Source organism: the organism of the source record quoted next, unplaced genomic scaffold, assembly GCF_019419815.1.
Source record: "Pyrus x bretschneideri cultivar Hongxiangsu unplaced genomic scaffold, Pyrus_bretschneideri_v1 Contig25, whole genome shotgun sequence".
NCBI lineage: Eukaryota > Viridiplantae > Streptophyta > Magnoliopsida > Rosales > Rosaceae > Pyrus > Pyrus x bretschneideri.
In genome coordinates this window covers 3,679,539-3,694,285 of record NW_025999557.1, presented here as the reverse complement: position 1 = coordinate 3,694,285, position 14,747 = coordinate 3,679,539, and the positions used below count along the sequence as shown (strand labels likewise).

The 14,747-nt window shown below is 37.2% G+C and overlaps 2 protein-coding genes across 2 annotated transcripts; one reads left to right on the top strand and one right to left on the bottom strand.

Annotated features, from left to right (window-relative positions):
* Window positions 1-5,014: 5,014 nt before the first annotated feature.
* LOC103941893 (ETO1-like protein 1) lies at window positions 5,015-9,324 on the top strand. Its single transcript, XM_048586763.1, has 5 exons — window positions 5,015-5,987; window positions 6,102-7,817; window positions 8,101-8,392; window positions 8,511-8,820; window positions 8,921-9,324. Exons 1-5 carry the CDS (start codon window positions 5,860-5,862, stop codon window positions 9,139-9,141), a joined length of 2,667 nt encoding a protein of 888 aa, XP_048442720.1. The 5' UTR covers window positions 5,015-5,859; the 3' UTR covers window positions 9,142-9,324.
* Window positions 9,325-11,459: 2,135 nt separating this feature from the next.
* LOC103941888 lies at window positions 11,460-12,978 on the bottom strand. The gene is made up of 3 exons (XM_048586622.1): window positions 12,051-12,978; window positions 11,714-11,851; window positions 11,460-11,537 (listed from the first exon to the last, which is right to left on the bottom strand). Exons 1-3 carry the CDS (start codon window positions 12,243-12,245, stop codon window positions 11,505-11,507), a joined length of 366 nt encoding a protein of 121 aa, XP_048442579.1. The 5' UTR covers window positions 12,246-12,978; the 3' UTR covers window positions 11,460-11,504.
* Window positions 12,979-14,747: the final 1,769 nt, after the last annotated feature.

The window sequence follows — 14,747 nt, the reverse complement described above, 5'->3', positions numbered from 1 at the left end:
CTATAGCATTACACATTTTTATATGGGTCTAGATAAAAAATCTTTCTGTAGAAAACCATGTGGACAAATTTTGAGATAGAGAAAAAAGAGCGTCACATATGCAATAGCTTGTGACAAAGAGATTAGTCAACAACTATCCCAGTCTAAAATTACAATCTTTAAGAGATTAGGCAATAGATCAGGGAGTTTTCGGTGGATCATTTTGTCGTCCAAAATTGCTTTTCAAAGAAATCATGGTTGAGAAGTATCAAGAAGAAATAATTTCCAAAAGCATAATTAGGCCAAGTGTTTGTAAAAGCCAATTGATCACGTGATTATTGTTAAAGTTGTTAGGGTTTTCTAGTCGTTAGGGTAACGTCCTAGTTCTTAGTGTTTGTTGTAAGAATGGATAATAATCCCTATTCTTGAGGGACACCTTTGTTGCATTTTCTGTTTTAGACTTAGTCAAATACCACGATCCTAGGGTTGTTATTTTCTTTTCAGTTTCATTGTAAAGCTATTTAATAGCCACTGCTACGTTTGAATTCAATGAGAAAGTTCTCCTAGCAATTAAGTGTAATATCAAGCTTCCGTTTTGCAAAGTTCTTTGTTGTTCTTTATGGTTTTGATATCTGGTATTAGAGCCCCATCTCGAGACCTGATCAAAAAGTCTGAAACATAGTCACTAGTTCAGCATGAAGGAGTAATGACATGGCAACTTAGAGCAGTTTTGTGCAGCCTGTTATCCGAAAGTTTGATGGACACTATGATCATTGGAGTATACTTATGGAGAATTTCTTACGGTCCAAGGAATATTGGAGTTTGGTCGAAATTGGGATCTCTGCATCTGTAGCAGCAGAAAGGATGGATCTCACTGAGGTACATAAGAAAACAATTGACGATCAAAAGCTGAAAGACCTAAAGGCTAAGAACTACTTGTTCCAAGCTATTGATCGATCCATTTTGGAGACAATCTTGAAGAAGGACACTGCAAAGGATATTTGGGACTCTTTGAAGCAAACAAGGTACAACACGAGTCAAGCGTACCCAGTTGCAAGCTCTTTGCAAAGAGTTTGAAGTGCTTCACATGAAGGTTGGAGAATCGGTGAACGATTACTTAGGAAGAACTCTCATCACAACCAATAAGATGTGAATTCATGGAGAAAACATGGATGACGTGGTGATCATTGAGAAGATTTTGAGATCCATGACTCTAAAGTATAATTATGTTGTCTGCTGTATTAAGGAGATCAGGACGACAAAATGAGCACTTCGGGTTAGAAGCAGTGTTTTGGTCAGCGAAGCAACAATATATATATATATATATATATATGGTTACTCTATCTAGCACAGAAGCAGAGTTTATTTCGGCTATGTTAAGTGCTTGTCAAGCAATGTGGTTGAGGAGAATTTTACAGCAAATAAACATGATCAATGAAAGGCTACAGTGGTGTATTGCAACAATGTTCTGGCAATTAAACTTTCCAAGAATCCAGTGATGCATGGTTATAGTAAACATATAGATGTTTGTTTTCATTTCCTCATTGGTGAGACCATACATCACTAGATTCTTGGAAAGTTTATTGCTAAAACATGTCGCAATACACCACTGTAGCCTTGCATTGATCATGTTTAAGTTGTTGTAAATTTCTCCTCAACCACACTACTTGACAAGTACTTGACGTGGCAAAAATAAACTCTGCTTTTGTGGTAGATAGAGTAACCACATGATGCTTCTTCGATGACTAAGACACTGCTCCTGAGCCCATCATGAACACGAAACCCGAAGTGCACATTATGTTGTCTTGATCTCCTTAATAAAGGACACAACATAATCATACTTTTAAGGCATGGGTCCCAAAATCTTCTTAATGATCACCACGTCATCCATCTTTTCTCCATGAATACTCATCTTATTGGCTGTGATGAGAGTTCTTCCAAAGTTTTTGTTCACCGATTCTCTAACCTTCATATGAAGCACTTCAAACTCTTTGCGAAGAGTTTGCAACTGGGCACGCTGGACTCATGATGTGCCTTGATACTTATGCTTCAAAGAGTCCCAAATATCCTTTGCAGTGTCTTTCTTCAAGATTGTCTCCAAAATTGATCGATCAATAGCTTGGAACAGGTAGTTCTTTGCCTTCAGATCTTCCAGCTTTTGATCGTCAATTGTAGTCTTCTGTACCTTAGTGAGATCCATCCCTTTTGCTGTTTCAGCTGCAAGGATCCCAGTTTCCACCAAGCTCCAATATTCCTTCGATCGTAGGAAATTCTCCATAAGCATGCTCCAGTGATCATAGTGTCCACCAAACTTTCGGATAGCAGGCTACACAAAACTGCTCTCAGTTGCCATGTCGTTACTCCTACACGCTGAACTAGTGACTGTGTTTCAGACTTTTTGATCAGGCCCCGTGATGGGGCTCTAATACCAAATATTAGAACTAGAAAGAACGACAAAGAACTTTGCAAAATGAAAGCTTGATATTGCACTTAATTGCTAGGAGAACTTTCTAATTGAATTCAAACGTAGCAATAAACTATTAAATAGATTTACAATGAAATTGGAAAAGAGATAACAACCCCACGATTAACAACCCTAGGATCATGGTATTTGACTAAGTTTACAACAGAAAATGCAACAAACTTGTCCCTCAAGAATAGGGATTATTAACCATTCTTAAAATAAACCCTAAAAACTAAGAGACCTTACCCTAACAACTTTAACAATTATTTCAAGAAATTTTAGTGTGGTACTAGAATAACTTATCCCATGTCACTAAGTGGACAATGAGTTACACTTAGAATCATGTTAAAATATAGATAAAGATTATTTCATAGTATTTTAGTACTACACAATAATTTTTTAATTATTTCACTTCAAAACAAAACATTCGAGTTTACCAATTGAATTTGATAATCACCATCAACACTTTAAGTAGCAAAGTTGTCATTAATACTCTAGAAATATCGTCAACTTACATATAAAAAAGATGAAAGAGGAATGAGTGTCGAGATTGTAGAATAAGTTTTTGGAGTTATAATATCAATTATGTACAATAATTATTAACTACATTCCTAATAAGTCAATCAAATTTCATGTCAACTTTGCACAAATAACATTTATATATATATATATATATGTACATTGTCTCTAGTCTTTTTTTTTTTAATTTATTATTATTAAGAGGAGGGAGATGGTTTGAAACTATTATAATAATTAAAGTGGAGAGTTTCAAATGGTTAGGACAAAGATAGAAACCCAACATCCTATTTACTAAAATATTAGACCATATGCAAACTTTGTCTTTAGTCTAAGTGTTGTACACAACACAAATTGTCCTTGATATTCTATTATTTGTATTCAACTTAATATTATTAACAATAATTTGGGAGGCCCCATTAGGAGTGTAATTTGTGCAGGTTGGTTGTGTTGGATGGTCAACTCAATTCTAACCCAACCTTCATAATTCAAGTTTAAGTTAGTTTCGGGTTCATGCGGGTTTAGTTAGGTTGATGTTTAATTTGGGTTCATGCTTATTCGGGTTGGGGTTCAACTCGAGTTTGATCAACATTATCAAGTGCAATCTTATAGCACCTTCTTTTGCATGATTTTTCAAATTATGAACCAAACAACGTCAATATTAGTTAAAATTCCATTTACACATCAGCATACACACAAAAGTTAAAGCAAACAACTTGGAGACTATTTCTAATGTTTCAACCATGCAAAATTGAAATTAAATTATAAGAGATATACCAAAGCTTCAACCAAAAGAAATGTAAAACTACCACTATCATTCATTACCCATATGAAAAACAACAAAACTTCAAGTATAATCATTCCAAAACTTATACATAACTATATACTATGAAGTGATATGTGTAATATGTGTGCATAAGCGAATTCAGGCTCAAAATTGAGTTAGGTTTGAGTTGACGTGGGTGGACAAATCATCAATCCAACCCAATAAATGTTTGGTTTGAGGTTGGGTTGGGTTTTGATGGGTTTTTTTCTTCATTCTAACATGCCCAATTGAGTTTAAATTCGGATTAACCCAAATTGGACCCCTAATTATTGATGTAACATAAACCAAACAAATCTGCCTAAATTATAGGGTTAGACTTCTCCACACGCCAAAATGACTTGGTATTTGCCTGCATATGGTCCAACTTGGCCATATCTTCCCCCTAAATGGTGTGTAATTATAAACATCTTTTGTTTATTGGGTTCCCATTAGTTTTTGCAGCCCCAACAAACAATCTGTATAATTAGCACGCCAAATCATGACTTTACTCGTGATTTTAGTGAATTTGCTTGCAGTAGTTTTATGGTTGCGATTTAACTTGCATAATTTACTAATTGTTGGTTTTCAGAAAATGAGTTTAGTTGCCTGTGATTAGTTCTCGAGAGTGACATGAGTATTGCTATCCACTCGTATTTTTTTACATCTTACACTTTTTGAGCATGAGTACTACTATTCATACGTATCTTTTTACGTCTTATATTATTAATTTTTGTCACTTAAACTTGTTTAATTCATTCGAGTTTTTTATTCGATTTAATTCATTCGATTTAATCTCTGAAAATTAAATTAATTGTGTTAAAAGTAAAAATAAATGAGTAAATAGCACACCGTTTAAAGATAGATGAAAAATATGATACACGTTGCTTCTCACGTGCTAATTTCACTCAAATAATATTGTGATTGAGTTATATATTTTTCTTAAAATTTACAAATTAAAATTGCATATGAATTAAAGTGACACTTCGCGGAGACCAAAATCAAACTTTGGTCATTATATTATTTCCGGTCTTCAAGGAAGAGAAGTGAGAGAAGCATCAGGATCCTCTCCTGATCCTTAAAAATTGAGTCTGCTGAGCAGGTAATCGTGATCGTTAAAATTTAATCAAACAATTATAATTATTATAACTTTAGAGGTTTCTTGTTTGTAACCGTTAGATCAAATTTCAACGGTTACAATTGTTTACACAGCGAACTCAGTTTTTGAAGGTCAGGAGAGGACCTGATCCGTGAGAGAAGAAAGAAAGAAAGAAAAAAATAAAAGGAAAAGACTTTCTCTTTTAACAAGCAAAAAAGAAGGCAAAAAAAAGTGAAAGTGGCCATTTTTTTCCATTTGGATTCCTTTCTCTTGGTAACTGGTCGGTCCCATGCCTCTCTGAAGCTCCTCTCTCAGCTCGTTGTAATCTGTGACAAACTTCTCTGCAAAAATTCAAGCCAGAAGTGAAGTGGGTCTCTTTCTCCTTCCTCTTTCACTTGGTTGCTTATGGTGTTTTTTGGCATTTTATGAAGGGGATTGGGTGGGGGCTAATTTGATTTGGCCACGTTTTGGGTAGAGATCTTGTTTAACTTTTTGATGGGTGCTTGTTCTTTTCTGGATTTTTTCTTTTATCTGGTTTCGTACATTGAGAGGAGAGGAAGTACTAATTTTTGTTGTAAACTGAAAAAAAAAAGAAGAGAAAATTGATATATATATATTTTTTTTGGTGAATTAAAGAAACCCAGAATTTGTGTTTGTTTTTTGTGAATTGGGTTTGTTTTAATTTGTTGAAATTGTTGAAATAGGTCCAAATCAGACATTATTACTGTTTGTCTGTTTGTAATTTTTGAATTTTTTGTAATTTAGAATTTAGGTTCTTGGTGGGAAATCTGTCAGCCAAGTGATTTGGGATCACTTGGAAGCGTTCTGGGTTTTTGTTCTCTTTTCCACAATCTCTCTTGTGCTTGAACTTTGAATTTTTAGAGAGAGAAACTTGAACATTGAATTTTTAGAGAGAGAAACTTGAACTCTGAGTTTTTAGAGAGAGAAACCCATCTGGGTAAGTTGGAGATCTGGGATTTGCTTAGAGTCTTATGCCCCATGAGGACTTTCTTTCCCTCTGAGTCTGGTAAAGAACCACAGCTTAGTGCCCACAATCCACAGTCATGGCTCCAGGTGGAAAGAGGGAAGCTTTCCAAGCTGCCATCAAACTCCTCCTCTTCTTCTATGTAAGTCATTCTTCCTTTATGCTTGGGATTCAATAATTGTGGATGATACTTACTTCCCAATTCACAGTTTGGATTTTGATCTTATAATTTGGTGTGGATGTGCAAATTCTGTAGAGAATCTCTTATCAAAGTCCCCGAGCCGCCAATACTCCCGTTCTATAAACCAATTGATTATGTCGAAGTTTTAGCTCAAATTCATGAAGAACTTGAGTTATGTCCTCCGCAGGGACAGTCGAATCTTTACTTGTTACAATTTCAGGTCTTTAGGGGCCTCGGAGAAGTCAAGCTGATGCGAAGAAGCCTTCGTGCAGCTTGGCAGAAAGCTAGCTCCATTCATGAGAAGCTCATATTTGGAGCATGGTTGAAGTATGAGAAGCAAGGGGAAGAGCATATTTCTGACTTGCTTGCCAGTTGTGATAAATGTGCGCAAGAATTTGGGCCGGTGGATATTTTGACTCAGCTTCCTATTGATGCAACTGTGAGTAGTACCAATGAGAATATTTCGATGAATGGGAACGAAATATCAAGAAATGTCAGTTTTAGAATTCAAGATGAGAGGGTAGATTGTGATAGGCAGAAAATATCAAGCCTTTCTGCTCCATTTCATGCCATGCTCAATGGGTGTTTCTCGGAATCATTTCGGGAGGACATAGATTTGTCGGAAAACAATATCAGTGCATCAGGTATGAGGACAATCAATGAGTTCAGTATAACTGGCAGTTTGAATGAAGTCCCTACTCATCTTTTGTTGGAAATATTAGCTTTTGCAAATAAATTTTGTTGCGAAAAGCTTAAAGATGCTTGCGACCGCAAACTTGCATCCCTGGTGTCTACTAGAGAAGATGCGGTAGAACTCATGGAGTATGCTCTTGAAGAGAACTGTCCTGTCCTTGCTGCGTCATGCTTACAAGTTTTCTTAAATAATCTTCCTGATTGTTTGAATGACAACCGAGTCGTGGATATATTCAGGCATGCTGATAGACAACAGAGATCAATCATGGTTGGGCAAGCCTCGTTTTCGCTATATTGTTTATTAAGTGAAGTTTGTATGAACCTTGATCCACAGTCAGATAAAACAGCTTGTTTCCTGGAACGGTTGGTAGAGTTTTCTGAAAATGATAGACAAAGAATGCTGGCATTCCATCAGTTGGGATGCCTGAGGCTCTTGAGAAAAGAGTATGACGAAGCTAAGAGCCTTTTTGAAGAAGCTCTAAATGCAGGCCATATATATTCAGTTGCAGGATTAGCTAGACTGAGTTACATTAAGGGCCATAAACTTTGGTCATATGAAAAGCTGAGCTCTGTAATCGGCGCTGTTACGCCACTTGGATGGATGTATCAGGAGAGGTCCTTGTACTGTGAAGGTGATAAGAGATGGGAAGACCTTGAGAAAGCATCTGAGCTGGATCCAACTCTTACTTACCCTTACATGTATCGTGCGGCTACATTAATGAGAAAACAGAATGTTCAAGCTGCGCTTGCAGAAATTAATCGTGTTCTGGGGTTTAAACTTGCGTTAGAATGCTTGGAACTCCGGTTCTGTTTCTATCTTGCTCTTGAGGACTATAAATCAGCCATTTGTGATGTTCAAGCAATTCTTACTCTCTCCCCGAATTATAGGATGTTTGAGGGACGGGTGGCAGCATCCCAACTTCGGACACTTGTGCGTGAGCATGTAGAAAATTGGACAACGGCAGATTGTTGGCTGCAATTGTATGATCGTTGGTCTTCAGTGGATGATATTGGGTCTCTCTCGGTTATTTACCAGATGCTTGAATCTGATGCAGCAAAAGGCGTTCTGTATTTCAGACAGTCATTGCTTCTTCTCAGGTATGTTTTGATACCAACCTTTTTGGGGATGATGTCAAAATATTTGTCGGTTATTCTGTAGCGGATTTATTCATGTTTAACGGAAAAATTATTTGACTATGTATAATGTGGCGATGCCAAATTCGATGAATCACAATTTAAAGATCCGATTTTTCCATTGAAAATTTTTAAGGTTTTGAAAACCTGCCTTTTGTCCCATGCACTCTTCCCTATGATTCTTTTGGTGGCACTATTTCCTGCTGTTGAAAATGTCAGTAGAAATCTCATGTCTCCACTTGATCAGGTTGAACTGTCCCGAGGCAGCAATGCAAAGTTTACAGTTAGCTCGTCAGCATGCATCCAGCGATCATGAAAAGTTGGTTTATGAGGGGTGGATCTTATACGATACAGGACATTGTGATGAAGGGCTCCAGAAAGCAGAGGAATCCATCAAAATTAAACGATCCTTTGAGGCCTTCTTTTTGAAAGCCTATGCACTGGCAGACTCTAGCCAAGATCAATCCTCTTCATCAACTGTTGTATCTCTCCTCGAAGATGCCTTGAAGTGCCCATCAGACAGGCTGCGTAAAGGTCAAGTACGTATTTTTTAACCAAATCATGGAAATCTTTGTAACCTGAATTGCTGCGGGGATGGACTGCTAGTTTCAGCATGTTCTAACCTTTCTATGGATCCTTCAATTTTTCATTTACCAGGCGCTCAACAACCTTGGAAGTGTTTATGTTGACTGCGGGAAGTTAGACTTGGCAGCTGATTGCTACATAAATGCTCTTAAGATCAGGCATACGCGAGCGCACCAAGGCCTTGCTCGAGTTCATTTTCTCAGAAATGATAAGCCTGCTGCATACGAGGAAATGACCAAACTGATTGAGAAGGCCCGGAACAATGCATCTGCCTATGAGAAGAGGTCCGAATATTGTGATCGCGAACTCACAAAGACTGATCTGGAGATGGTGACCCGCTTAGATCCGCTTCGGGTGTACCCTTACAGATATAGAGCTGCAGGTTTGATTTTTCATTTGTTCTTCAACACTCATACATTATCATCATCAAAGTTTCATTTCAAATTGTATGAAACGGAATTTCGTTTTCTGGATGGGAACAGTGTTAATGGATAGCCACAAAGAAGCAGAGGCCATTGCAGAACTATCAAGGGCAATTGCATTCAAAGCCGACCTCCACCTTCTGCACTTACGGGCGGCATTCCATGAGCACGTTGGAGATGTCATGGGTGCTTTGCGAGACTGTCGAGCGGCTCTCTCCGTCGACCCGAACCATCAAGAGATGCTGGAGCTTCATAGCCGTGTAAACAGCCATGAACCATGAACATAGAAATTGAATCTTGGAAGATGTAACTTTCAAGCTAAAAAGTTGTATCAACCAGCACCTTGCTGTGTACACTAGCAAAGTATACGTGTTTTACCTCCCATGTCATATCACTTATTTTTTAATGGTCAAATTTTGTAATTTATGCGTTTGGCAATATATAATCCATTAATTGCATTGCTACCCATGTTTTTTCTTTTTCTTTGCCGACTGCCATCACCAACTTCTCCAGCGTTCACCAGTTGTGCGATAATACTGAAGACGCAAAAGTGACGGTGTCGTAACTAATGATATAACATAATGGAGATATAATTTCAGTGAAGACACAAATGTGACAGTGTCTTAACCTACGATGCTCTGTATGAGAAGTCAACTCATCGGTACTCCTAAAAGGTATTTTGTTTACTAAACATGTTGTAACTAAACCATCTCAAAATAGATATCGACTGCTCCTTCATTTCTCGCATTAATCATGATAGCTATTCTTACAATTCTGATCAAACTAAATCACATTTACCTATACATCTAAATCATCATTCTTTTACGGTCTTCATAACAAATTTCGCCGGCGAGGCACAGATTCCCTTCAATGATATGCTACTCTTGTACAATCTTTGAAAGCATGTGCAGATTCTGCGTCTGTCAAAATGGTGTTATCAGTCTCGGTTGACCAGACAATTTGACCGGTTTATCAGATCTGCCGTCTGTCTCAAAAGTTCCATACAATAGTGGAAAACATATACATCACGATCGTAGGACACTACACGGAATGGTTGAGGATACTCGAGGAAATAGAGTTTTTGGTAAAACTTTGCTTCCATTAGATATTAATTTATGTTTGTATTTCTTTTTTTAGTTTGTTGACCTTTTTTTTTTTCTTTATAAAACTTGCTCCAATGTTACGCATTGGGACGCAAAAGGCCGCACAGTGGAGCAAGTGGCTTTTGAAGTTTATGGCCTTTTTCCTTCTACAGGTTGTGAGGTCATGATGGGGTGGGACTATGCCAGTCCTCACTCCCAAATATACACCGTGGTTTCATCGGAGTCGCTCACTAGGATTGACGTTGCGGCATCTACGGATTTTGGATCTGAATAGTAAGTATTAAATTATTATGTCTAAAGGTTAAGGTTTTTTTTTTTGGGTGTAGTTAAGGTTTTTTTTTTTTTTTTTTTTGGTGTACTTTGTAATTAATTTTCAAGTTCTATGTCATGCAGTATTGCCATTGATGTCAGCGTTAGCCAGATCGATAATATCGACAGCGGCTATCCTCAGCGTTTATATCAGGCATTCATTATTGTGCATGATTTACTACATCGGGCAACATTATATGATCACGTCATTGAAAGGGACTTATGGGGTAAAATTATTTGTGTATATATATATATATATATAGTAATGAAATGTGAAATGTAATTTTAGTTACTGGAATTGATTTAAATGTTTGTCATCAATTGCAAGGATTCTATTGATGATGAATCAAGTACCACACTATGTATACTGGAGCAAGGATGAACTAAAACACAATGAGTAACTAAAATGGGTGCGGAGTCATTTACTTGCTGCCCCAATATACAAAGTGTGGTACTTGATTCATCCTCAACAGTATCCCAGCAATTGATAACAAACATTTAAATCAATTCCAGTAACTAAAATTACATTTTATTACTATATATATATATATATATGTGTGTGTGTGTGTATACACATACACAAATAATTTTACCCCATAAGTCCCCTCCAGTGGTGTGATCATAGAACACTGCCCGATGTAGTAAATCATGCACAATAGTAAATGCATGATATAAACGTTGAGGATAGCCGCGGTTGACAATGGCAAGGCTGCATGCCATGGAACTCGAAAATTACTTACGAACTACAAAAAAAAACCTTAACCTTTAAACATAATAATTAATACTTACAGATTCAGAGCTCTTAGCTGCCGCAACATCAATCCTAATGAGCGACTCCGATGGAACCACGGTGTATATTTGGGCGCTGGGGATTGGTATAGTCCCACCCCATCACCAAAAACTCGACCTCACAACCTGTAGGAGGAACAAGGCCATAAACTTCAAAAGCCACTTGCTCCACTGTGCGGCTTTCTGCGTTCCAATGCGTAACCTAGGAACAAATTTTATAAAAAAAGAGGCCAACAAACTAAAAAATATATATAAACATAAATTAATATCCAATGAAAGTATAGTTTTACCAAAAACTCTATTTCGTCAAGCATCCTCAACCACTCCTTCTAATGTCACCGTGACGTATATGTTTTCCACTATTGTATCGAACTTCTGACAGACGGTAGATCTGATAAACCGGTCAAATTGCCTAGTTAACCGAGAATCAATCCCGACCAAGATCATATTCTCCCAACCGTAGACCGATACTCGTGCTGCCATGGTATTCACATAAAAGTGACTTGCTACCAAGACAATATAGCAAGCGGAGCATCAATTTTAACCATAAACTAAAAGTTACAAACAAAAAAAAACAGCAAAGAACCCAAAAAAAAGGGATATTCTCGGTAGATTTAACAGCAAAAGAACCAACCGTATTCATGAGTCATACCTTTCTCAGTGCTTCCAAGATAATTTTGGCTACATCATCATCTTTCTTCTTCAGACAAGTAGTGAGATTCTTAATAAGCTCTGGTACAGTTGATCCATGCATAAAAAATTGAGAGATAATCACCGGACCAAGACATTCCTGGATTAACAATCAATTATAAAAAACCTACAAAAACTACAATATAACTCAAGCAGGCATAAATACATTTAGGACTTCCACTTGCTTAATCACGAGCAACTAAACCGAAATGCTCGGATTGCAAAGCACAAACCAACCTAAATTATATAGCTAGTATGAATTCACTCAGAAACGAAAAAATTGCGGTAAAAATGCTTACCCTACAGGCCAGCTGCTTAGCACGGTTACCCTCCAATTCAGGAGGGCTGTTAAAAAAGTACTCTAATAGAGAAGACGGAGATGCTTCAGAGACAGTCACAGTAGTGATGATCGACTGCACTCCAAACAAGTCCTCTTTCAGGGCATTAAACTTTAAGGAAAGCATGACAAATATTAAACTTATTCTCCAAGACATGCTTGAGTAACATGGCCATATACCAATCAAGATGAAGAAGACAAAACATTCTGCACTGATTTACGAAGGCAGCAGAGTCAGTTGACTTATAATCAAATCAGGCAACAGTAACTCGAAAAACAATCCGACAACCAAATTTAAAAGCACCAAAATACACGAGGCTTGTCTAATCAAGTGAAAAATACCAGATGAGCTGACAAAAAACATCAATTACTAGCCTGAAATACTAACCATCGGCCTAAGAAGCTATACAATTCCAGTATAAGTTGACAATTTGATACTAAAACTTCCATTTAGTGTAATCGTACAATTGAGTGATTGACATGGAAGTAATATTTGGCAAGCGAGAGCCTTCCAATTCAACTTGGAGACCATCCCTTTCCCAAGCTTACATATTGGGCAACTGGAGTGTATTGATTTTGCTTGAAGGTCAATCCACCTAGACTACCTCCTTTTTTGTTCACATTCGACGTATACTGTAAACATTTCTTGACCATGACCATTCATACAGATACACATGAAGGCGACTGAGTGATTGCCGGCTAGTGCACATGTATTCCTTGCATGTACTTTCATTACAAATAGACAAAGACGGAGACTAATTAGTAGCTAAAATGGGGAGTTAAATAAGTAGATTGTCTTATACCACTGTATCTCTTTCTACGACCAAGATTAATGAGTGTTCTAATCATTACTGTGACAGCATTTTAATATGGGATCTTATAGTACAGGGTTAGCTACATACTAAAGACATACACACACACCCACCCCCACCCACCCACCCTTTGATATAGGAGAAGCTTTTCGGTTTCAATCAAATTGGCAAATTAAAACATGATATCGAACATAAAAAATTTGCATAGAAAAAGAGGGCTGGAGAACGTAAAGCAATAAAGCGAAAAGGCAGATTTACTAACCAGTTGTTTACCACGTCCTTGCCTATCAAGGGCAGCATAGATAACATGTCTTGCAGCTGGTGGTGAACTTGACAATAGAAACTTTGCTCCTTGAATTGCTAAGATCATCCCAAAAAACCAGGTATAAATATAAACTCTGATGATGATAGGTAGATATTTTCATGTTATAAAAACCATTTGCCAAGCCTAGAGAAGGTACAGGCGTACTTACATGACCGTATTTGACCCAGTGCTTCAAGAGAAGGTTCACATTCGTCTATTTCTTGAGTTCCGGTTGAACTAAGTATCCTGTCTATGGCTGATAATATAGCTTTTACACCTGCAAAATCAAAATTATTATCAAAAGCAATTTGTAACCACCTTTGGCCCTGTTCTTAAAATCGACTCCATTGATTTGTTGCTACAAAATTTATACAACAATATCATGCTGCGCCACTTCTGTCTATAAGACTTTAGGCGATACGGAGTATTCAAAACGAAACAGACAGCAGAAAATGTTGTTTAAGCACCTGATTACAGAACTTAGCAGTTGCAGAAGGGTCGAAAACTCTCTACCATGCTCGATCTCTGACAACTTTATCATTTGAGCACATACAATAAGAACATCTCAATATAAGGTTTTAAGCAAGGAAACGAGACTATCAAAGAAATTTTGAATTTTGAATTGATTGGATTGTAAACAAAAAAATAAGTGAACTTAAGTAGATAGATGCCATTCACTTGGAGATAATACATACAAATTAAAGGCCACATTTCTCTTTGCAACTTTGGAATCGCATTCCTCAATTAGTTTATGCACTCTCATCGACTTTGCAAGCACCAGCACATCCCAGATGGCTCGTCTTCGCCAGCAGAGGAGAGATCATCATTTGAGCTTCAGAAGATTGAGGGACTCTACTCAAATGGAGGAACTCCATAGCTGCTCTATCTGCACTGGTTGCCACCTCTAGGGGGGGAAGGGGTGCAGAGTTTTTCCTTTCATAAATAAAAGTTCGTATGTTACGTTGCGACAACAATAAACGAGAGTTTTATCTTCAAGCCAGCTATCCTTACAAGTCTGATTAGTACATCCAAATTATATTGAATTTCCAGTTTGTAATAGTAATGACACGCCTGCCTTCTTCTCCTTCCTCCACCGGGAAAGCCCCAAAACTTGATGGAGTTGATCCTAAGAAAGCCCCAAAACTTGATTTGAATAAATACTTCAATGAAGAAGCAAACTGAGTAAAGAAGTAATATTAGGGCTATCAAGAGAAGGGATGGAGTTGAAGTTGAGATTATTTAAGGTTTAGGAGTTTAATTAATTTGTTTTTTCTCCTTTTGGTTGTTCCTCTTCTTTTTTTTTTTTTTGGTCGTCGAAGTTTATTGTATTGTTATGTTACTTTTATGATGAAATTTTGTTCTGATATGTGGTAGCTAAGACGAGTTTGTCGTTATGGATAAAGGGTTTTGTTTGCTAACTTATATAAAATGAGCTTCAACATATACACATGGAGTTAATTAAGAGTATTTTAGCATATGTTGAAATTCAAATAGTATTGATACTACTTGGTAGTTGGTAATGTGGAATGGAACTGCTGAGTGC

Bases quoted from the DNA above. Each gene is read 5' to 3' on its own strand.
- LOC103941893 (XM_048586763.1), top strand. From the start codon at position 5,860: ATGAGGACTTTCTTTCCCTCTGAGTCTGGTAAAGAACCACAGCTTAGT. The intron at 7,818-8,100 runs GTATGTTTTGAT...CCACTTGATCAG, and splicing joins CAGTCATTGCTTCTTCTCAG to GTTGAACTGTCCCGAGGCAG. The intron at 8,821-8,920 runs GTTTGATTTTTC...GGATGGGAACAG, and splicing joins TTACAGATATAGAGCTGCAG to TGTTAATGGATAGCCACAAA.
- LOC103941888 (XM_048586622.1), bottom strand. From the start codon at position 12,245: ATGTCTTGGAGAATAAGTTTAATATTTGTCATGCTTTCCTTAAAGTTT. The intron at 11,852-12,050 runs GTAAGCATTTTT...TTGTTAATCCAG, and splicing joins CTAAGCAGCTGGCCTGTAGG to GAATGTCTTGGTCCGGTGAT. The intron at 11,538-11,713 runs GTATGACTCATG...ATACCATGGCAG, and splicing joins TCTTGGAAGCACTGAGAAAG to CACGAGTATCGGTCTACGGT.